The 25,623-nt window shown below is 35.1% G+C and overlaps 1 protein-coding gene across 3 annotated transcripts in view; it reads right to left on the bottom strand.

The window, feature by feature from the left end:
* Positions 1–25,623, bottom strand: part of XRN1 (5'-3' exoribonuclease 1) — a 103,824-nt gene that overhangs the window by 51,129 nt on the left and 27,072 nt on the right. For all 3 annotated transcript variants that reach the window (XM_059163878.1, XM_059163879.1, XM_059163880.1), the window contains 9 exons: positions 25,461–25,550; positions 24,356–24,512; positions 23,645–23,764; positions 19,453–19,622; positions 18,346–18,466; positions 18,152–18,250; positions 14,424–14,527; positions 11,858–11,989; positions 1,717–1,879 (listed from right to left, as the gene is read on the bottom strand). In XM_059163878.1, the coding sequence (XP_059019861.1) occupies positions 1,717–1,879; positions 11,858–11,989; positions 14,424–14,527; positions 18,152–18,250; positions 18,346–18,466; positions 19,453–19,622; positions 23,645–23,764; positions 24,356–24,512; positions 25,461–25,550 (1,156 nt within the window). The remainder of the gene's footprint in view (positions 1–1,716; positions 1,880–11,857; positions 11,990–14,423; positions 14,528–18,151; positions 18,251–18,345; positions 18,467–19,452; positions 19,623–23,644; positions 23,765–24,355; positions 24,513–25,460; positions 25,551–25,623) is intronic.

Genomic DNA, 25,623 nt, shown 5'->3' with positions numbered 1-25,623 from the left:
CTAATTTATTTCAGGCAAACATTTTTTGGAGAATAAAAATCTAAAACTGGGGCGCCTGGGTGGCTCAGTGGGTTAAGCCGCTGCCTTCGGCTCAGGTCATGATCTCAGGGTCCTGGGATCGAGTCCCGTATCGGGCTCTCTGCTCAGCAGGGAGCCTGCTTCCTCCTCTCTCTGCCTGCCTCTCTGCTTACTTGTAATTTCTCTCTGTCAAATAAATAAATAAAATCTTTAAAAAAAAAAAAAATCTAAAACTGTAGGCTGTTAAGCTAATGCTAGGCTTTTAATTAGATATTAAGTTTAAAAAATAAATAAATAAAAAAGACAAGTTTCCTAATTATGCACAGAGTGAGCATATAACAACCCTTTCAAAGACTACAGTTTTTGTGGTGGTTCAAGACGGTTCAAGATGGCAGCACAGGAAGATCCTGAATGCCTCTCCTCCCATGGACACACCAAATCTTCACCTACATATGGAACAATTAGTTCCCTCTTAAAGAGACCTGAAAAATAGTTGAACAGCAACTCCACAACAAAAGATTAAAAGGTACAGATTGATTTGGGTAGGAGAGGCAGACATACTATTGCCAAAAACCCTGCCCCTGATGTGGAGACCCACAATCAGGAGAGATCTCCTTCTTGAGGAGCAAGGGGTTTGTGTTCTGTATCAGGCACCTTCCAACCCTTGGAAACTGCACTGGCGAGACAGGCTGCCAAAGTATGTGGCTTTGAAAACAAATGGGGCTTATGTCTAGGAGACCAAAAGGCTGAAGGTAATGGAGATTCTGCTTGTAAAGGGCTTTTGTGTAGACTTACTAGCCCTGAGATCCAGGGTAAAAGCAGTGTTCTTCCTTTGTGTTCTTTTTTTTTTTGTTTGTTCTTCCTTTACTTTGTGTTCTTTTTTGTGTTCTTCCTTTACTTTGCTAGCATTGGCAAGTGTGCTCTGCTAAAGCTGGCAGGCACACCCTACCCCCATGTATATATGGGGTCTCTCTCTCCCTCTACACAGACACATAGACACACACACACACACACACACGGTTATTACTCAGTCATAAAAAATAATGAAGATCTTGCCATTTGCAACAACATAGATGGACACGAGGGTATTATGCTAAGTGAAGTATGAGAGAAAAACAAATACATGACTTCAGTTAATATGCAATTTAAAAAACAAAACAAACAAATAAAACACAACACAACTAGCAGATACAGAGAAATGACTGGTGGCTGCCAGACAGAGGGGTTTGGGGAGATGGATAAAATGCATGAAGGGGCTTAAGGGGTACTAGTTATACTAATACTGAAGGGGTATTAGTTACACAATAAATAAATCATGGGGATGTAACGTATAGCATGGTGACTTTAGTCAGTAATAATGTACTACGTATTTGAAAGCTGTAAAACAGTAAATCTTAAAAGTTTTCATCATAAGAAAAAAATTCTGTAACTTTGTATGGTGACACATGGTAACAAGACTTATATTGGTGATCATTTGGCAGTATATACAAATACTGAATCATTTTGTACACTTTGAAACCAATATAATATGTCAATTATACATACAGTTTTTTCAAATGATATTAAATCATAGTCTCCATAATGCATTACTGCATTAGTTTTCTATTTATAAATAAATATTAAATATGATACAGTTTTTTCTTTATATAGCAGGAGTAGTGCAGATTTAGATACAATTGAGATTTGATGGAGACTTACCTTTACAATAGTTTGATAAACAAAAGGAAGAACTTGTTTCGACCATTGTTTCTCTAGACGGACTTCACCATTTTGATTTATTTGATATTTACGACCTGTGAGTAACTGAGCATATACAACTGCGGATGTTTCATTTATTATTATTCCTTTTCTTCTTAGGTAGCTAAAAGAAAAAATAAAAAAGAAACGTAGATATGTATGAGTATGTTGAGTATGTATATATATTCTAGGATGATAATCAAACTACCAACTCATAATCAAATGTTTAAATAAAATTTAAATAAATATGCTAGCAGACAGAGAGGCAGGAGGTAGCAGGCTCTCTGCTGAGCAGAGAGCCTGATGTGGGGCTCTATTCCAGGACCCTGGCATCATGACCTGAGCCAAAAGCAGAGGCTTTAATCCACTGAGCCACCCAGGTGCCCCCAGTGGGCCTTTTCAATCTCAAATATAGGTCAGCAAACTACGGTCATGAGACAAATCTAGACTGACCCCATTTCTTGTAAATAAAATTTTACTTAAACATAGTCATCAATTTATTTACTGTCTATGATGGCTTTTGTGTTACAATAGCATAGTTGAGTAGTTGTGACAAACTACTCAAAGTCTACAAAGTCTACTACTGTAAAGTCTACGAAGCCCAGGATATCTACTATCTGGCCTTTACAGAAAAAATTTGCTGACCTCTGATCTAAAGATAAAATTATTCTTCATCCAAGGGATATTTCCCTATCTCTTTTCCATTTTCTCTTCCTAGAACTCCTATTTGAGAAATACTAGAAATTCTGACTATACTCTTTTCATCTCTTCATGCTTTTGTACTGTGTGCTGACGGAATGAATCCCTCAGCTTCATCTTCTAGCTGATTGAATTTTCTTTTTTTTTCAACTGAGCCACCCAGTAACCCCTCACTGACTGAATTTTTAGTGTGCCTATATTACTATTCAGACCATCTGCTCAGCTCATTATATCATAATTAAAATTTTTGTATTTGTGTTTTATATAAATATATTATTTAATATATACTATAGATATATATAGTATATAGATGAATGACATTATTATATATAACACACACATATATATTTTTTCCCATAGCAGCTTATATATATATATATTGTTGTTCTCAATGGTAGCCTTGGTCTGAAATAAGTCACGGCGTCTTAAAAAAAGAAACAGAAGTCTTCCAACAAATTTCTGAAATGGAGCATTCTGCTTTTTCTTTCTTTCTTTCTTTCTTTTTTTTTTTTTTAGATTTATTTGTTAAAGAAAGAGAGAGAGCACAAGCAGGTGGAGTGGCAAGCAGAGGGAGAAACAGTCTCCTTACTGAGCTAAGAGCCTGATGTGGGACTCAATCCCAGGACCCTGGGATCATGACCTAGGCCAAAGGCAGACACTTAACTGAGCCACCCAGGCGCCTTCTGCTACCATTTTCTAAAAATCCAGTGGGAAAACCTACTAATTTTACTCAAAAGTTATTTAGCCAGTAATCTTGCTACCAATATGACAAGGATATCCCAAGAAAAGAAAATTATTTGCTAATCTTTCTCATAAAAATAAAAGCAAAAATTCTAAACAAAATGTAACAAATCTAATCCAATTACATATAAAAAGGAAAATACGTCATAGTCTAATAGGATTTACTCCAGGAATTCAGGGATAGATTTATATTTGAAATTCAATCAACGTAATTCACCAGATTAAAAGAAAAATCATATGGTCGTTTTGACAGATGCAGGAAAAAACCTGACAAAATCAGTACTAATTAATGATAAAAACTCTCAACCAACTAGGAATAGAAGGAAATTTCCTTTATCTAATAAAGAATATCAATTAAATAAAAACACTCTAGGCTCAGTGGGTTAGGGCCTCTGCCTTCGGCTCGGGTCAGGATCCTGGAGTCCTGGGTTTGAGCGCCGCATCGGGCTCTCTGTTCAGAGGAAGCCTGCTTCCTCCTCTCTCTCTGCCTGCTTCTCTGCCTAATTGTGATCTCTGTCAAATAAATAAATAAAATCTTAAAAAAAAAACACTCTATGGCAATCATTATATTTAATAATGAATCATTTAAGACTTTTCTTTGAAATTGAGAATAGCATCACACGAAAATCATAAATAAGAGACTGTGGGGCACGTGGGTGGCTCAGTGGGTTAAGCATCTGCCTTCAGCTCAGGTCACAATCCCCAAGTCCTGGGACTGAGCTCTGAGTCAGCCTCCTGCTCAGCACAAGCAATCTGTTTCTCCATCTCCCTCCAACCCTCCCCCATGTTTGTGCTTGTGCTCATGCTCTTGCTCTATCTAAAATAAATAAGTAAATAAATCTTAAAAAAAAACAAAATTAATATAAGACAGGTAATCAACTCAGAAAAAGGGCAAAATATATGAACAGGCATTGCACAAAGGAGCATATTCAAATGACCAACAAATATGAAAGGATGCTCAACTTTTACTGTCATTAGGGAAATGCAAATTAAGCCAAATGAAATATCACTATATAGCAATGGCTAAAATGGAAGTGATAATAATAAGTACTGAAGGTAGAGAGAAAATAAATTCTTATAAATTGCTAGAAGAATGTAAATTGATACAATCACTTTGTAACTCTTTTTGGTAGTATCTACTCAAGCTGAGCTTAAGCATTATCCTACGAAGCAGTAATTCCACTCTTAATTATGTACCTAACAGTAATGCATATATACCTATTCACTAAAAGCGCCAAACAACTCAACTATCTATCCACAAAAGTATGGATAAATTGTACTATATTCATACAATGTAATATAATCATTAGTGAAAATGAACAAACTAAACTATATGTAACAACATATGAATATTAGAATCACAGTACGGAACAAGAGAGGTCAGGTTCAAAAAGAATACATTCTGTATGAATCAATTCTTACAAAGTTCGAAATAGGAAAAACTAATCTCTAGAGTTACAAATCAAAATAGTTACATTTGGAGGAGAGGAGAAATAGATGGTAATGGCTGGAAGAGGGCATACGGGGCTTTGTAGGATTATGACAACTTCTCTGTTGGTTCTATTTTTTTTAAGGATTTTATTTATTTATTTGACAGAGGGAGTCACAGCAAGAGAGGGAACACAAGCAGGGGGAAAGGGAGACGGAGAAGCAGGCTCCTGGGGAGCCCCATGTGGGGCTCGATCCCAGGACTCTGGGATCAAGGTCTGAGCCGAAGGCAGATGCTTAAGGACTGAGCCACCCAGGTGCCCCTCTGTTGGTTCTGTTTCTTGACTTACATTCTAGTTATACATGTGAAAATTTATCAAGTAAAATATTTATGCATTATGTATATTCTTTTCTCTATATACTTCAATAGAAACTTTCTATTAGAAAAAAAACCTAAAATAGTAATTTAGAATAATAGCTTTAAATTTTCAAGTGGTAGGAAGACTTTTCTCCATTTACTTTTTAAAAGAAAAATTTATTTATTTGAGAGAGTGAGAGTATGTGCAAATGCACACATGTATAGGGGATAAGGGCAAAGGGAGATGGAAATCCTCAAGCAGCCTCCTGGCTGAGTGTACAGCCTGACCTGAGGCTAGATCCCAGGACCCTGAGATCACAACCTGAGCCAAAACGGAATCAGAGGCTTAATGGACGGAGCCACCCAGGCATCCCTCTCTATTTACTTTAGCTTTTACTTTTATTGCTTTGGGGTCAGTGTTGTGGTCAATATTCTCTCTCTCTCTCTCTTTTTAAACAGCTGTGTTTATTTATTTATTTTTTATTTATTTTTAAGTAAACTTTACTCCCAATGTGGGGCTTGAACTCATGACCTTGAGATTAGAGTCATGTATTCTATTGACTAGCCAGGCGCCTCTAGTCTGTATTCTTTCTTTCTTTTTTAATTGAAGTACACTTGGGCAAACAATATTAGTGTTATTTTACTATATAGGCTGTATAGTGTTGTTTTACTATACAAAAATGGCACCTGCCAACTTTGGCACTAGCAAGATAGAAGAAGAATGCAAAAATGGCACCTATCAATGCTTCAGTCCCTGAAAAGAATTCCAATAGGCCCTTGTTCTCCAACAGTTACCTAAGGTTAGCAAATCAATGTCCTTCCCATACGGTCTAGGCAATTTACAAACTTCAGCTTTTACCCTACCTGGGTCCTAGGATAATTGAGTCCATGTGGGAACTCTTTAAGAACACAATCTCCATTTCCTACAGCTCTGTTTCTCCTGGCCACAAGCCCCACTGGTTTTCAAAGCCAGATGTTTTAGGGCTTGTCTCTCTAATGCAGATTCCAAGGGTTAAAATAACTGATGTGGGGCATTAAATTTTTTTTATAAAGATTTTTATTTATTTATTTGACAGAGAGAGATTACAAGTAGGCAGAGAGGCAGGCAGAGAGAGGAGGGGAAGCAGGCTCCCTGCTGAGCAGGGAGCCCGATGCGGGGCTCGATCCCAGGACCCTGAGATCATGACCTGAGCTGAAGGCAGAGGCTTTAACCCACTGAGCCACCCAGGCGCCCCTGGGGCATTAAATTTTTTTTTTTAATTTTTTTTTTTTTAAAGATTTTATTTATTTTATTTGACAGAGAGAAATCACAAGCAGGCAGAAAGGCAGGCAGAGAGAGAGAGGAGGAAGCAGGCTCCCCGCTGAGCAGAGAGCCCGATGTGGGACTCGATCCCAGGACCCTGAGATCATGACCTGAGCCGAAGGCAGCGGCTTAACCCACTGAGCCACCCAGGCGCCCCTGGGGCATTAAATTTTTAAAAATACTTAACATATCTCTTCTTTTCTAAAGTATAAACAAAACTATACTTTAACTTTATCTTATGTAAAATGTGAGTTAGTACTTAAAAAATAATTCTGTATTTTAATAATTTATTAATAAACTGGCATTTGTCACCAATGATTTGGTAACCACATTTTTTTGGGTTGACTCATCTCTTGCTTGTTTGAGGTACAAGGTTTTGGAACTTTTCTCCAAATTATCTTCTAAATGCATCATCTTCTTCATAGCAACCCCAAAAGTACTTTCTTATGTCTTTCTTTCAGTCTTCTTTCTCCAATTCCCAATCCTTTTCATTCTATTATATCCTCAATAGTAACCTGTTTAACTGAAGTATCATCAGTTCTCCGTGTAGCTCTCTCAAGGAGTAGCCATTTGTTTTCATACTGTATATGGGCTAGGATAGGGTGTTCTCCTTACAACCTACCGTGACATTCAAATCCCTCATAGTAAACTACTCTGCTCTTTTCCATTCCATCCTTATGCCCACTGTCATCCAGAATGTTCTCAGAGTTTACATATATAACCTAACTAACACCACAGGAATTTAGTTTCACTATCTCCTTAGCACCAATAATCTCTTCCATTCCACTTCAGCCATCTAGTCCTATAGCTATGACCTGGGTCATGACATCACCCATAATAGATTTACCTCCAAAATCATTAATCCCAACATCTTATTGTCTAAAAATTTTTCCAGCAAACTTGCTTGTTCAACCCACTTTATGATTTTTTTTTTTTATTTGACACACAGAGATCACAAGTAGGCAGAGAGGCAGGCAGAGAGGCTGGGAGGAAGCAGGCTTCGTGCTGAGCAGAGAGCCTGGTGTGGGGCTCAATCGCAGGACGCTGAAATCATTATCTGAGCCAAAGGCCGAGGCTTTAACCCACTGAGCCACAAAGGCGACCCTCAACCACTTTATGATTAGCTTAACTTGGGATCTCCAATCCACTGATCCTTCTACTTTCTCTAAAACTATTAACTTAACCTACTTTACTTCTCCTACTATCCCACTTAGATTCCATTGTCTACTTTTTCAGTAACATTCCTGTCAATATCCTTAACTTCCTTGCCTTTCTGTCTTTTCATTATATCCATCTAGCAAAATCCAGTCCTTGTTAAATCTCTGCTTTTTCTAGGCCTGTAACTGATCAACAGAGCTCTACTACCAAAAGATAGGGCAGATCATTACATTTTAAATTAATGTCATTCAACTTCAAAAAGGGCCCTCAATATTGCCTATAATTCAACCACATTCTTCTGATCAACTGATAGTCTTCTATTTTCTCCAAGGACTTTTTTTTTATAAGTTTATTTATATATGTAAGTAATCTCTACACTCAATATGGGGCTCGAATTCATGACCTCAAGATCAAGAGTATACAAGTTCTTCTGAATGAGCCAGCCAAGTGCTCCCCCAAGCACTATTTTCAAACCTTCTCTGTTTTACTCAAATTTAAGACCAATCTCTCTTTTCCTGCCTCCATTCTAAATAGGTGAATTCAACATTCACTTTACAAAGAAAACAAAGGCAACCGATGAGAGCTTCTCATCTGCTCCATGCCAAACACACATACCAACCTGTATTTGTATACCATCTTGTTAAAACAGAGGAGCTACCTTTTTCCTCTTTAAGAATCTATCTTGTTCCATCTTCAAATACATTGTTTTCTTTCTTTTGAAAATTGCACCTCTCTTCTCATTTTTACACATGATCCTATCTCGCTGAATAAACCAAACACCAAGTCCATTCAATTCTATATCCTTCTTCAGCTATGTCTTTTTTTTTTTTTTAAGATTTTATTTATTTATTTGACAGAGAGAGAGAAAGAGACAGGCAGAGAGGCAAGCAGGGGTTGGGAGTGGGGTGAAAGCAGGCTTCCTGCCAAATAGAGAGCCTGACACGGGGCTCGATCCCAGGACCCTGAGACCACAACCTGAGCCAAAGGCAGAGGCTTAAGCCACTGAGTCACCTAGGTGCCCCTCTTTAGCTATGTCTTTTTTTTTTTTTTAGATTTTATTTATTTATTTGACAGACAGAGATCACAAGTAGCCAGAGAAGGAGGAAGAGAGAGGGGAAGGAAGCAGGCTCGCTGCCAAGCAGAGCCCGATGCGGGCGGGGCTTGATCCTAGGAACCTGGGTTCATGACCTGATCCGAAGGCAGGGGCTTTAACCCACTGAGCCACCCAGGTGCCCCTTTAGCTATGTCTTTTTTTTTTTTTTTAAAGATTTTATTTATTTTATTTGACAGAGAGAGAGATCACAAGTAGGCAGAGAGGCAGGCAGAGAGAGAGGAGGAAGCAGGCTCCCTGCTGAGCAGAGGGCCGATGTGGGGCTCGATCCCAGGACACTGAGATCATGATCTGAGCCACCCAGGCGCCCCCCCTTTAGCTATGTCTTAATGGTAGTTTTCATTAGAAAGGAAATCTGCTACACAGGAATACAAAAAGGTACCAACATTGTCATATGTACTCAGAGAGTTTCTAAAAATAAAGTCACATAACTTGGTACTCCTTGAAATATTTCATGTGTTATGTTCACACAAAAAAGGATGTACTGAACTTAGGAGAACAAGTCTTTGTTAATAAGATATATGGAGATAAGTGAAATAAGTAATAAGATCTACATTCTTGCTGTAGAAGTCTTAGAGTTAAGGATGGTCTGTGCAAGCATTATTCTTAGTCATTAGAGCCATGAGATCCTCATGTTGATATAATGTGCAAAATCACAAGTAAGTAAGATAAACCCACCCTCAGGGGCAGAGTATCACTGGCCGTATGAATTTCACCTTACAAGACATATTATAGAAGTGCTGGGGAGGTGTGGGAAGAGGGGACAAAATGTAAGGTGATATGAGAGAGGAATATGGTGGTTAAAAAAAAAAAAAAAAACAAGCAGTCTAAGAAAATGGTAATCAGAATAAATACACCTAAGTGCTTATGAATCCACATAGCCTCGTCTACCCTATTTGGTTAACCAGAGATACTAAACTGGCAGGCACTAAAAATCATTCTTTTGTATGAATCAACACACATTGCCATCAACTTCAGCAGTCTGCTGCATTGATTATTATCTCTGCTCTTCGTGGCCATCAAGAAGATCAAGTCCATCCATATGGGAAGAACCGACAGAACAAGGAGTCAAGAGCTTCTGGTTTACTTCACAACTGAAGTTTCTGAAGCTGTTTACTCCTATTATGTCTCCATTTCTGTTACTCTCAATCATTCTTCCACCCATACTAGTCCAGCTTGCAGCCCCACTGCTCAAACAAAATAGCTCTTGTTTATTAATCTTCTCCATAATATTTGACATGACTTATTCCCTTATTCTTCAAACACTCTTTTTTTTTTAATTTGCATGATGTAACACTTTCCTGGCTGTTCTCCTACCTCTCAGATTGCCTTGTTTCTTTTCCCTTTGTTGCCTCATCTTCCTCATTAGGGTTCCTTTTTGGTTCTAACACTCCAGTCACATTGGCCATTATCATTAATGTTATATATGCTACTTTTCCACTTGCCATAGGAACTTTATATGTACATTTTTCTCATCCTGAAACATGCTCCCTTTTCACTCTTTGCCTAACTCCTACCCCATATTCAGATAACCAGTTTAATCAACATTTTCTTTTGGTAAGTTTTCTATAACTAAGGCAAATGCCTCCTTAGCTAAGTCAAACTCCTCTATTACATGGTCTCAGAACACTACTTCTTCAAAGTAATTATCATAATTATAGTTTGATCAAAAATTCACACAAGATGGGGCACCTTGGTGGCTCAGTTAAGTGGCTTCTTGGATTTGGCTCAGGTTCTGATCTCACAGCTCCTGAGACTGAGCCCTGCATTGGGCTCCAGGCTTAGCTGGAGTCTGCTTGGATATTCTCTTTCTCTGCCCCATCCCCCACTCATGCATCTGCTCTCTCTCTCTCTTTCAAATAAATAAATCTTAAAAAAAAAATTCACACAAGACATTAATGCCCAGTTTTCATCTACCAGCCGTTAAGTTTCATGAGCATAGGGACTATATAATTTTATTCTTTATGGTATCTACAGTGCCAACCACTAAACCCAGCAAGTATCAATAATTGTTGAACACATGAATAAATGTCTAAACTCTTGTAGTATTCTGAATGGAGTTTCTTGTCAATCAAAGGAGTCGAACAAAACAATCTCTGTTCATTTAAACAAACAAATATTTATAGGCTGCTTTAGCATTAACCAAAGAATGAGAACAGAGTGTTAACAAAAGTAGATATGTTCCCTACCTTTATGGAGCTTACTATCTAAGGAAATAGTCATTAAAATAACCACACAAATAAATTTATTATTGTGATTTTTATTTATGAACTATAAAATAAAATTCAGTATAGTATGGACTACGACAGGGGTATCTAATTTATACTCTCAGAAGACAAAAAATAGCTCTACCTCCAAAGAGCTGTTTATCTCCTTGTTTTATGCTAGATGGGTTTTTGTTGTTTTTTTTTTTAAAGATTTATTTATTTATTTGAGAGGGAGGGAGAGAATCTCTAGTAGCCTCCATGCTGGGTGGGCACAGAGCCTGATGCAAGCTTGAACTCAAAACCCTGAGATCACGACCTGAGCTGAAACCAAGAGTTGGATGCCTAACTGACTGTGCCTCCCAGGCACCCCATGCTGGAAGGTTTTTTATGGTCTCTTTATATTTTCCCTGTTTACTCATTTTTGAATAAGGATAGTATAGCCTGGTATCAACTCTAAAATTGTGTAAGAGGCATCTCCTTAAATTCCCATTTACCAATGGATGTTATTACAGTTTTAACAGGAAGGGAGATGGATATACATTTACAACACAATTTCATGCGCCATTGCCAATATATATTATTCTGTTTTGGTTTGGAGAATTCTAGTATTTGGATGAAGAAAGAGAAGTCATGGTGGGACCATGGAGGAGGGCCAGTTTCTTAGTTATTTGGCTGGTTACAGACCCTGCATTTCTGAATTCAGGGGCGTAACGGACTTAGATGCAGAGAAGGTAGGAAAGTGATCAGAGATTAAGGGTGAGGAACAAAGGAAAATTTTCCTTCCTATTTTCATTACATGTGGCCAAGAAATTCAGTGGCAACCTAATAACTATTATTAACTGTTATTCCTAGTATTATGTGATTGTATCTTTTCTTTCTTTGTACATCATGAAGAATTTTAGTGACAAACTGGGCAAAGCTATCACTGCTGCTAACCAGGTATTATTTTAAACTAGGATTATTGTTTTCTTTAGAACATAAAATGAAGATGTAGTCAGTATTCATAGTGATTACTATGTTAAGTAGGAAATAATGAGAGAACAAGTACATTAGATCACATTCTAGTTCTATGACATTAAATACATTTTGACACTCACTATTCTGAAATTCCTTGTACTTCTTTTGTCCAGTTAGATTGCTCTTTGTCTCCAAGATGGACCACTTTAGATGGTGGGGCAGTTCTTTCCAAATAAAGCTTCTGTGTTCCTGGAGGTTCTTCCAAGTAAAATCTTAAAAATTAAAATAAAATTAAAATTATATTACCTCCAAATTTATGGTTTAATAAGGTGTTTAGCAGCATAAGTCCTCAAAGTGAAAAGGTTTCTACATGATATAACAGCAAAACACCAGACATCCTTTTTTTTTCTTTTTTAAAAGATTTTTTATTTATTTGATGGATAGAGAGAGATCACAAGTGAACAGAGAGGCAGGCAGAGAGAGAGGAAGGGAAGCAGGCCCTCTGCTGAGCAGAGAGCCTGATGTGGGGCTTGATCCCAGGACCCTGAGATCATGATCTGAGCTGAAGGCAGAGGCTTAACCCACTGAGCCACCCAGGTGTCCCCCAACATTCTTTTTTTAAACTGTAATATAAAATTTTAGAACAAAGACTTGTAAAAAATTTCAAATATAAAAATTTTATTTTCTCTCAAAAAACTAAATATATAATAAAATATAGATTTTTAAAGAATTAAAAAAAATACTCTCAAATTCAATAAAGTGTATTTGCTAAAAATTTTAACTTGATTCTCATAAACCATTATACCTAACTTCTAGTTGACAGGAAATATGTGGGATGGAGGACCAAGTTAAGTGACACTAAGCAGAGACAATCAGGTAAATCCAGAATTATACAAAATAACTGGCCTGGACTCTTCAAGAAGAGAGGCAGGGAAGTAAACTTAGTTTGCCAGATCCCAGGATATAAAATCAACATACAGAAATCAACTGTATTTCTAGATACTAGCTGTGGAAACCAACATTTAAAACATAGTATTATCTATAGTTGCTCTAAAATAACTTAAATACTTAGATGGAGCAATTCCTTCTGCCTTATTTTTATTTTTCAAAATTGTTTTAATTATTTCCATATAAATTTTATTTCCATATAAATCCTTTCCATATAAATTTTAGAATACGTTGTTCTGCCTCCATAAAACCTGGGAGAGATTTTGATAGGAGTGCTTTAAGCCTACAAATTAATTTGGGGAGACTTGGTATCTTTACTATGTTGAGTCTTTTGATCCAAATGGATCTCCATTTATCTCACCATTTATTTCAATTTTTGATTTCTTTCCCCAGTGGTTTCCTTTTTTTTTAGCATACAGATCCTGTATGTAATTTGTTAGATTTATACCTAAGATTGAGAAATATATAGCTACAGTAAGAAGACAGTGTGGTACTGGCATAAAAACAGATATGCAGATAAATGCAACAAAATGGAAAACTCAGAAATAGACCCACACAGTTATGCTCAACTGATTTTTTACAAAGGTGTAAAGGCAATCTAATGGAGGAAGAACAGCCTTTTCAACAAATGGGGCTGGAACAACTGAATATTCATTCATAGGCAAATATATGAACCTTGACCTAAACCTCATACCTAATACAAAAATTAATTCACAATGGGTCACGGATTTAAATGTAAAAGGATGAGGTAAAATTATAAAACTTTTTGAAGAAAATATAGGGAAAAGGTATGGGACCTCAGGCTAGGCAAAGTTCTTATACCAAAAGCATGATCTGTAAATGAAAAAACGGATAAACAGAACTTCATTAAAAAGGGAAGGGAACTGTATTCTGATGATTAAAAAAGAAAAGAACCCTCAAGATTTCTCAAGGAAAAAAAAAAAAAAAGATTTCTCAAGAGCTCCTCAACAAAAGCAGTTACCCATAGAAGAAAAAAAATCATAATGGGACTGGACTGATCTCTTGTCAACAAAATTTTATGACAGAACACAACTAAAGTATGCTCACAGAAAACTAAGGAAAAAGGACTAGGCCTCTAAAATTCTAAACCTAAGTGTGAGGAAAGCAAAAATGATCTTTTGGATATGTAATGGCTCATTACATTAGAGCAAATGCAACATTTTCTCTGAAAAAATTACCTTTAAAGGTTCTAGACACATGAAAAATAAAAACAATCAGACTAAATCTACATGAAATAAAGATACAAGATGACAAAGAATTGTCTAAATAATCAGTGACAAAATGATCATGAACTGAAATAAAATAAGAAACTATTTCTTAAATTGATGTATTATTTAAATGAAAATTTAAAAATTGATGTATTATTTAAATGAAACCTGGGAAGGGCATGGAAGGTCAGGTTATATATGCCATTCATTCTTGTCAGAAAGAGAAATATATTTGCTAAATAATAACTGCTAGCAAAAAATTAGGATACAGAACTTTCACATAATTAAAAGGAAAAGAAAGCAAAAGGGAAAAGATAAATGCATCTAAAATATCTCAGTGAGGTACTATGGTTGAACTTTGAATGATGTGATTAAAAGACTTTCATTTTCACTATAGAGTGTAAATATTTTTACAGTAATTCTATCAGGTTTTTTGGGTAATTCTTTCAGTTTTAAAAAATATCATTAAAAGCCATCAAGTTAACAAAACAAATATAAATTTAAAAAATATACATCAAATCTTACTTACTTAGTTTCTCCATCTGATATACCAACAACTCTAGCTTCTTCAAGATGAGGCCAATTAACAAAGACAGACTTTCCAAGCACGGATGAAGCTATATTTTCTACACACTTAAAGTAAAAGCATAAAAGTTCACTCATATTTCAGGTCTAAGAGTTAAGTGTACAAAGGCAAAATTAAATAATTACAACCTGGCTTATGTTTACAAAGGTCTTTAAAATCAATATAAACCTTACCTTAATAATTAAGACAGATATAAAATACCATTTGCTCACTCAAACCATTTATTTCCTACAGTTCCTCCTCTTTTCAACTTTACTCTCCAACTAATTATTCCATCCACTTGAATTCAGTTAGTTTTCCTAATTTGTCTTCTTTAAGTTGTATCTTTATTGCTAACTACTCTTTTTCTTTTTAGTATGTTTCCCAGGATTTCTGGTTGGAGTCTTAATTTTTTTCCCCTTTCCTTTATTAAAAAAAATACATTTCACTTGTTTTTACCCATCTGCCTTTCTTTAACACTTAATTTTAGTATAAATCTATTAAAGTTGACCAAGTTTACCTTCCCCTCTCCCAATCCCTTCTTATTAGAGAGGCACTATGACCAACTTAAGGTACTGTTCTACAGTATAAACATTATGACACCAGGAAGCTTGCCTTCTTCTCATTTTCTCAACAGCAATGGCACTTATTAGTAAAGGATGGCCCACTGACTTTAATCCTGAATGAAATTACTTGGTGAATAAATAGGTTCCAGTGAAATTAAACTGAAGAGCACCGACGTATAATGTATTACTGTCCCTAACAATAGCCAACATTACTAGAAATAATGTTTAGCAAGAAACCTAGGTTCTTAGTTCTGCTGCTAACTCCATTTAAATTTCTTAATTTGTAGGATTAATGATTTCGAATAGATGCTTTACAAAATTCTACCCAATTATAAAATTCTATGATCCTATTATTCTCATGGTTATTTTTCTCATGGAAACTGAGAAAGGTGGTAAGAATAGCAGAAATGTCTACAAAAGGGCTATTCATGGTTTCATATCAAATAATCAGATAAAAGAATCTAAGAAATCTGACTTCATTTCAGTTTGTAGTTGGTATAATGAAATAAGAACCCTAGACTTAAAATTAGGAATCATGGGTCCAAATTTGAGTTCTATGTCTTTCCAGCTATAGAATCGTAGGCAAATCATTTAAACCCCCCACTGAGGCAGAGTTTTCTTATATGAGAATAAGAAGTAACACCTACCTCACAATGTTTATTTGGTGATAAAATAATACGCACAAAATCTTTTGTAAACTGTAAAATGCTGTATAAATATTTTATATGAAATAATATCTTAGGTAAAAATTCTAGTTTGTTTACAACAACTTTGTAGTCGCAACTGAAATTTAAATACAGATTTTCATTCAGTTCTTTTCTGTTTATTATGCTTAACCATTATTAGCAAATTTTTTTTGAAGATTTTATTTATTTATTTGAGAGAGAGAGATCACGAGTAGGCAGAGAGGCACGTAGAAAGAGAGGGGGGAAGCAGGCTCCCTGCCGAGCTGAGAGACCAATGCGGGGCTCAATCCCAGGACCCTGAGATCATGACCAGAGCCAAAGGCAGAAGCTTAACCCACTGAGCCACCCAGGTGCCCCTAGCAAATATTTCTTTAAAAATTACAGATGATTATTTTTAGACTTTTTGCAGCAACTTTTAATTAGACACTTCTTAATGTCTAATTAAATGTCTAATTTTATGTCTAACATATAAAGCAAAAGAATTACTATTCTGATAAATAAAACAAGTTTCAACATTAGAACTAAGAACCCATAATTATCCTTTTCCCTTCTACACATGTATTTCTTCTCTCATTCTCCTTTAGTTTTTGAAGGAAAATTTGTCATTTCTCAATTTAATCTTCAGACTAAGCCTAAAATGAAATCCCTTAATACCTCACATGGGGTCTTGTTATCATTAATATCCCTCATCTCTAGTGTCTTTAAGACCTCCTTCCTCTATAGCTCTACCTCTCTCCTTTTGTATGGATTTAGCGTGTTAAACTGCCTCTACCTACATTATGTTTCTAGACTTCTTTTCAATGATAATCTTCCTAAGGGCCCAATCCTTGCTACCTCTACTATCCACCTACCTAGATCCGCCCCCACCCCCACCCCGACTAGTTATTAGAGGAGTTAGGAAAGCAATTTACTGGAATGAAATCCTCAAAGGCCAATAATGATCCCTGAAAGACAAATTCACAGACCTTGTTTCAGTTTTTATTCTTGCACTACGTGTAGTATCTACTCCATGCTTCTGTGGTATTACTTAACTTGGAAATCATTTTCTCACCTCTGAACACTATAGTCAATTTCACTGGTTCCTTTTCCACCCTTTTAACTATGGGTATTTCTTCATGTTGAGATTTGAACTCTCAGAGTCCATTTTCTTCAGGAAAATGAGCCCTAAGGCCTCAGCCATCACTCCTTGTTAATGACTCATATAGCCCTACCTCCTTCCAAGCTCTAGCTCCAGGTATTGTGTATAAGCAGACTTTCTCCACTGAGGTTCTTCATCTGAACCACAGAACACAAAAAATAATTTGACTATTCTTTTCAATTATCCAAAGGATGGTACACAATAGTCCCACTCTAAATGTACAGAAAATTAATCTACTACATTCAAATGGATGACTTAGGGCGTTAGGGCTTAAAGCTCTTGTGGAACTCTTGTTGAGAAAGTCTGGCAGGGCAGCACCAGTTAGACACCCTGGCATCACCTTAAAATTCCATCGTTACCTATCATTAATCCCCTCAAGCCAGAGACTTTCCCACTTTAACTTCCTTATTCCAATAAACAACAACTATTTACTAGTTAACTAGGCTTGACATCTCAGTCATATTTAGTATTTTCTTCCTCTTTTCATCCTCTATGTTTGAACAAATGATGAAACTTGTCAATTTTAACAGTCTTATTTATCTAGATCTATTACTACTTTCAGTTTTTGTCCTTATTACCTAACATTTCCAAACCATAACCTCTTAACTTGCAGGCTTTTTTCATTTTCTTCCATTTCTTTTTTGTGCAATTTAGTCTATTATACTGCCACCGAATTAATCCTTATGAAAATATGATTTCAAGATAACAGTTACGGGAAAACAAAGTCCAAACTGCTTAGCCTGGTATTCAAGGTCCTCCATAATCTGGCCTCAATCTGTTTTTTCAACCTTATTTTCTACTACTTGCTAACACAAGTCCTCTGCTTCAGTCAGGTTTATCTATTCCTTCTCCTCAAATACATCACATTATAAAAAAAGAAAATGTATTAAGAAAAATTTCAGACATACAAAAAGGTTAAAAAGAATAAGATAATGTATCACACATTTATTTCCAGCTCATGTTATTCCTTTCAACTAGAATACCCTTCCCCTACTTTTCCCCTCTCTGTGATAATCTTTTTCTTCACACCCAGCTCAAGCCTAGTCTCATTTATAAGCTTGTACTTAATCTTCAGCTCACACAGTTTATCTTCTTTCCAAAATTCATGGAATATTTCTTGCTCATTACATCATAATTATATATTTCCTTTAAATTTTATGTAAATGTTTCTTTATTTTATCCTTATTTACCATGAACTTTTGGAATTATTACATGTTATACTTCTTTGGTAAACACATTCCAACTAGAACAGTTTAATGCATAATAAGCACCTAATAAATATGTAACAAGGAAAATACTTACAAGTTCATCTGATTCTGCATTCACTAAGATTTCTAACATCATGTTTTCTCCACGACTGCTTTGCTGGAATACTTGAACCCCACTCTTCTTCAAAAAAAACTTTAAAAGAATTCAGAGAATTTAATTTCAATCTTTCTCCATAATCACATTATATTCAATCAGGTGAAAAAATTTTGAACTAAACAATAACTGACTTTGTGTTTGATGTGTTTCAGGGTAGGAAATCCACAGAAATACAACGCCTTCTGGTCAACCCTGGTTATTTTGTTCTTGCTTATGTCTATACGCCAAGCATCTAATGATATTATTTTATACCTAGAAAATAAATCAAGGCATTTAATTCAAAATTCACACACTACAAGCAATCAGTTTTTCAGTATTCCCTTGAATACTTACTTTGCAAGAGTCATCCTTGCTTTTAAGCAAGGGAATGACAATTTGTCTTTTAAGACAAAGACAATATGGAGCAGGACAACCCATATTCTGTTATTATAATAGACTAGATGCAGCTATACATGTAGGTTACTGAATGGACATTTTCACCATTAACTTGAAATAAAACTCCCCCTATATGTATATACATATATATGTATTTAATTTAGAAGTATAGGAACATATAAAGCACGTTACAAATCTCCATATCCTCCATGTTCTATAACCCAGATGGAAAAGCAACATTTTATAATGTCTATTCCATCTTTCTCTTTGCATTAACAAAAAGAAAAAGCATAACTGGGAGATGTTCATTTTAGTTCCATCTGGGTAAATTATTTGCAGGGAAAATGAGAAAAAAGAAAAAAAAACAAGGACATTTTAATGAGGAAGGGAAAGTAAAAATGGGTTTGAAGCAAGAGATTATAGGACCCCTTTAATTCTTTTTTTCTTCTTTCTGGCTGGGTGATTAGGAATGTAAGAGGCAAAGTCACAGCACATCAAATAATGCTCCTAGCATTACTGACTGACAATGGAAACACTGACAATGGAAACAAAAATTCATACATCCTCTTAAAGTGGGGAGGGTACAGATATACACCAGGGAGGAAAAACTAAAAAACAAACAAACAAAAAACCCAACTTTAACAGGAGAGAGAGAGAGAGAGAGAATCTGACCAAAGCAGAGAACTACAGAAATAACTGTGAGATGCTATGGTCTTTGGCAAGTTGGATATAACTCATTATCAACTGACTGTAACTATCAAAAATTAATTTTTAATTCTCCAAGTAAATATTCAAAAGCTTCCCCCTCAATGCCTCCAAAGGGAGCTCTTTGCTATAGTTGAAAAATTACCAAATAACATTACCTTGTGCAACAATGTTCTATGGCAGGGAACTTTTCTGGCCATGGTGAGGGGTAGGTGAACTCTGTGTCTCTATCATACCAGCACATTAGGCACTCACTATGTTGGTTTCTTTTCCTTTCTTCCTTTTTGAGGGAGTGGTTACATGTTTCCATGGCTTCCAACAATCGCTTCTGCATTGAAAGATTGAAGAGAAGAGTTAAAAGCATAAAATTTCTGTAATCTCAACATACAGAATAGATCTTTTCCCTCAGTATGCAGAATTATTATTTGTGTTCTTGAAAAATAAAAATCTTAACTAATGGAATTCTTTTCCATTTTATCATATGAAAAACTGTTTCAAAGGCCCCTAGAATATTGTTTGCCACTACAATTTATTCTGAACTTATTATTCCAATAATAGGAACTAACCGTGAATAAGAATAGCAGAGAATTGAGGTGCTTGGGTGACTCAGTTGGTTAGGTATCTGCCTTCAGCTCATGTCATCATCCTATTGTTCTGGGTTTGAGGTTGGGCTCCTGTATCAGCGGCTGCTTCTCCCTCTGCCCCTCCCCCTAGCTTGTGCTTTCTCTCTTGCTCACTCTCTCTCAAATAAATAAAATCTTAAAAAAAAAACAGCAGAGAATCAAATTTTTTTTTAAAGATTTTATTTATTTATTTGATAGAGAGAGAGAGTGAGAGCAGGAACACAAGCAGGGAGAGTGGGAGAGGGAGAAGCAGCTTTCTTGTCACTGTGCATGGAGCCTGACACAGGGCTCAATCCCAGGACCCTGGGATCATGACCTGAACCGAAGGCAGACACTTAATGACCGAGCCACCTAGGTACACGAGAATAAAATTTTAAATGTGAATTTACCACAATTATTATAGTTACCATAATTCATAAAGGATTAATCTCTTACTTTACAAATTCTGCCATGGTATAGAAAATGTTTACCTCTCCAAATTATCTCATATATTTAATTAATTTAATTACATATATTTTAATGGCATCCATCAACAGAATGGCCAAAATTAAATAAAGCAGTAATATTCAGGTTAATATTCAGGTCTGGAGAGGCAGAGAAGAAGGCACTAAATATTGGGTGAATTAGACTAGTTTTTTGAAAAAGAATATTCACTAAATGTAAAAATATATATTCCCATTAGCCAAGCAATCCTGTTTTTGGGAATCTATCTTAAAAAAACAAAATTTCCAATACCTAAGACTGCATAAACAAACAAAAAGAACACATGAATACACAAGTAGTTTATTATAGCATTACATACAGTGGCAAAGAACATGAAGATTCATAAGAATTTACAAAATTAGTACAAGGTATTCTCATGTACCTCTCACCCAGCTTTCCCCAATAATATCCTACACATAGCATCAGTAAATTATCAAAACCAGGACACTGACATAAGTACAATATTATTAACTATACTTATTCAGATTTCACTGGTTTTTGTATGTGATTTTGTATGTATACAGTGCTATGAAATTTTTATCAAAGTGTATAGATTCATATTAACCACCACTAAAACTGGAATGCAGAACTGGTACAACATCATAAAGAAATTCTTTATTATTCCTTTATAATCATACCCTATTCCCAACCTTAAACCCTAGCAGTCACTCCATGTTTTATATCATAGTAATTTTATCATTTTAAGAATATTATATAAATGAAACAATGTAATATATAACCTTCTGAGACTGATTTTTTTCACTTAACGAAATTGTTTTCATCCAAGTTGCTTATATCAATAGTTCTTTATATTGCTGAGTAATATTCCACCATATGGATATACTACAATTTATCTACTCACTCATTTAAGGGCATTTGCATTTTTTCCAGTTTGGGATTATTACAAATAAATTGCTCTAAACTTTCGTGTATAGGTTTTCCTGTGTGGACATAATTTTCGTTTCTCTGGGATAAATATCCAGTAGTGTGACTGCTGGGTTGGACAGTAAATGTATGTTTAACTCTATTAGAAACTGATGAACTAGTTTCCAGACTGGCCTCCTAGACTTTTAGTTCAATAATGATCTATGCCATTTTCAGAACATTTACAGAAAAAGTGGTATAAAGAGGAAAGAAGTAGCAAAATCTAGAAAAGATTACAGAACAAAACAGATAGTATTATACCATAATTTCTTGATTCTAAGATACTACTGATATTGTAAATATCAATATAAAAAATCAGTAACCGTTTTTCAGGAAATACATAGTAAATTGAATTTCTATAATTACTGTTCATTGACAATGGTATTTAGTTACATCCTATTTTCTTCTCCAATGTCACATTCAAAATTTGAGTCTAATCCTTCTTCACATTCAAAATATAAAAAGTTTTCAAAAAGAGGGGTGCCTGGGTGGCTCAGTGGGTTGAAGCCTCTGCCTTTGGCTCGGATCATGATCTCAGGGTCCTGGGATTGAGCCCTGCATCAGCCCTGCTGAGCAGAGAGCCTGATCCCCAACCCCCTGCCTGCCTCTCTGCCTACTTGTGATCTCTCTCTGTCAAATAAATAAATAAAAATATTTATATTTAAAAAAAACAACTAATAAGGTGTGAATAAACACTTGTTTTCTCCGCTCCATAAACACGTCAGTTTTTTTTTCCTCCTGAGAGGACACTTCTTTTGATAATTTATTTTCAGAGCTTTTGGTTCCATTGATTTTTCCTCTATTGTTCGTTCATTTTCTATGGATTTCTGTTCCTATCTTTATTATTTCCTTCATTTTGTTTTGTTTGGGTTTAATTTCTCTTGCATTTTTAGCTTCTTATGGTAGGAAGCTTAGGTAATTTATTGTGAGACTTTTTTTTTGTTCAGTGTAACCATCTAGAAACTTAAATGCCCCTTAAAACACTACTTTAGCTTCATCACACAAATTATGTTGTGTTTTTATTATCATTTAGATCACAATATTTTCAAATTTCCTTTGAATTTTTCTTTCCTTTCAATTCTGATAGCTTTATGTATTTGAAACTCTGTTATAATGTACACGTACATTCAGGATTTTTATATCTTCTTGATGAACTTTTTTTTTTTTTTAAGTAATCTCTATGTCCAACATGAGGTTTGAACTCACAACCCCAAGATCAAGAGTCACATGCTCTACTGATTGAGTTAGCCAGGTGCCCCAAACTGACTTGACTTTTTAATCTATATGAAATTTCTTCTTGATCTCTGGTAATACTCCTTAGTCCTATTTTTCTAATGTTAGTAAAGCCACTTCAACTTTCTTATAATTGGCATACCTAGAAGTTTTTATGCACATAATGAAGAAGGGAGTAGTGAAATCTCATTAATAAAACATAAATGGTGATTGAAACCCACTGCTCATTAATTTATGTGAAATAATCTGATTAAAAATATATGCATATAAATGGAAAGATGTTCACCATCGCTCATCATCAGTGAAATACAAATCAAAACTGTAATAAGATATCAACTCCCACCAGTCAGAAGGGTTAAAATTAATAACAAAGGAAATAACATGTGTTGGCAAGGATGTGAAGAAAGGGGAACACTCTTACACTGTTGGTGGGAATGTAAACTGATGCAGCTACTTTGGAAAACTGTATGGAGGTTCCTCAAAAAATGAAAAACAGAACTACACTATGATCTGGTAGTAAATACCTTTACGTATTTATCTAAAGGATATAATAATACTAATTTAAATGGATAAATGCACCCTGATGTTTATAGCAGCATTATCAACAACAGCTGAACCTTGGAAGAGCCTAATGTCCATCGACTGCTGAATGGATAAAGATGTGGTGTATATATATAATATGGAATATTACTCAGATAAAAAGAATGAACTCTTGTCATAACAATGACATAGCTGGAGCTAGAATACTATGCTAAGTGAAATAAGTCAGAGAAAGACAAATACCATATGGTTTCACTCATATGCAGACTTTAAGAAACAAATGAACATGGGGGAAAAAGTCAAACCGAGAAAACAACTCTTAATTATAGAAAAACTGATGTTTACTGGAGAGGAGGTGGGCAGGGTGTCAGGTTAAGCAGGTGATGGGGATTAAGGAGGACAAGTGTTGTGATGAGCATCAGGTATCAGTAATTGATGAATCACCAAATTCTACCCCTATAACTAATATCACACTAACTGGAATTTAAATAAAAACTTGAAAGAAAGAAAGAATATATGCATATACATAACTACTTCATGCACTGACCTCATCAATAAAAGGTATTAGTACCACAGCTTCCCATTCCTGTTGTTTCCCATTTAGGTCAGTTTTAAAATCAGGTGGATAATATTCTATAATTGGTGAGTCTTCACTGGTCATCAAGTGCTATGGAAATATAAAAGAGTAATAGAAATTTAAGAACAAATATCAATATAACTTTTTGTTAATATATTTACAATATTTACTTGTTACAGTTTAAAATTCCTAAGCATAAGCAAAGCTAAATTTTTACATCTTAGAAATGCTGCAATATACTTGCTATATTGTGATTTTCAACTATGAGACTTCTAAGCTACTCTTACTTTCCCATTGTAGTGACCTAGTTATGTAGGTCACTACTTCACTTTACTTTACTTTACTTTCAACTTTACCACTTCTATCTTTCATTGTCTTATCACTCTATAAGGCCCACTTAAATTCTGTTCTCAGACTTAATTTCACAGGCTTCCAACAGTCCTCCATTTTTAAACTTAATTTACTTATGAACTTTTGAGTCCTCATCAGTTGATTTTGGTAAGTAATGTAAGAACTGTATCTAAGATAATTTAGAAAGAAAAAATTTCTAAAATCCAAGAATCTGGGGTGTTTTGGCGGCTCAGTTGTTAAGTGGCTACCTTTGGCTCGAGTCATCATCTCTTATATGAGGAACTCCTAAGTATCAAAAAGGACATACAAACATTTAATTTTAAAACCCACCTGGTAGCATGTAGGAAGTAAATTTTTGCTAGCTGCTGGAAGTACAGCAAGAAGCTGTTCGAATGGCTTAAAAGGTTTTCCTAGTTCAAAATGGATTTTGAGTGTACTGATGTTACGGATATCAGACAGGAAAGGTGCATAATGGTAGGGATAATACCTGTAAAACAAAACCAGGTTTTAAACAATTGGCAACTTTATGCAACAGGTCAATATTAAATATACACTTTTCCTTTTTAACAACAGAGCAATAACTCTAAAGAAAAAAAAAGATCACCCAAAGTACTATTACTTTTTTTTTAAGAAATCAGTATTAGCTTATTTAGATCATGTGATGGCAACAAATGTTGTATTTCCTTAATTTTTTTAAAATCTTTTAAAAATCTTTCATGTATTAATAAACATAATTTGTACTGGTGTGTTTTGATGTATGGTGCTTTAAAACAAAGCCTAGTAAAGGTGTTGGCAAAGCAAAACAAAACAAAACAGAACAATCTCATCATTTAAAAGTCTCTACTTTTTCCTGCATCATATTTTGTTTTGTTATTTTTCTATTCAGATGGTTCAGAAATGTAGACAGAACTTTCTGGAATAGGAAACATGACAGAAATGGAAAATTATTACTATTTCTAGGAAAGTAAATAATTATTTTCTTCTTCTTTACCCTTCCCAATCTAACATTCAAATAACCTATTCTTTAGTAATCACTCTTGACAGAAAAATTTCTTCAAACACACAATAATGTAGCAACGAATATAATGAACAGCCCTATATAATTATCACTCAGACCTAATAATTATTAAGACTCTGTCACAGTTGATTCATCATGAGAGAGAATTTTAAATCCTTAGATTGAAAGAGATTTCATCATTGGCCATCTGCTAGGGCTGGAAGTATCTTTGTACACAGAGGTCTTTAAAAAGTACTTTCATATAAGAAAAGATTACCTATATTTCATTTAAACTTGGTTGTGTGTATCTTTTTAAAAATGCCACCATAAGTAGAAATAAAGAGAAAAGAGATCTCCAAATGAGATTATAGGAGAACCAACCATTATTTAAAAAAAAAAAAAAAAAATTAAAACTTTATTTTTGTTTGTATTCCTCACCAGCTCCAGGACTGAACTCCATGATAGTAATAGTGCAAAATCCACTGTATTGCCTGAACATAACATGCAGCTTGATCAGCCAGAAAGTCACTGAAAATTAAAAGAATATTTTCATTATAATGTTAATTTTTGAAGACAGGCCATTTGTCTTTAGAGCATGATA

This window comes from Mustela lutreola, chromosome 2, assembly GCF_030435805.1.
Source record: "Mustela lutreola isolate mMusLut2 chromosome 2, mMusLut2.pri, whole genome shotgun sequence".
In the NCBI taxonomy this organism is placed as follows: Eukaryota; Metazoa; Chordata; class Mammalia; order Carnivora; family Mustelidae; genus Mustela; species Mustela lutreola.
This window is presented reverse-complemented; position numbering and strand designations above follow the sequence as displayed.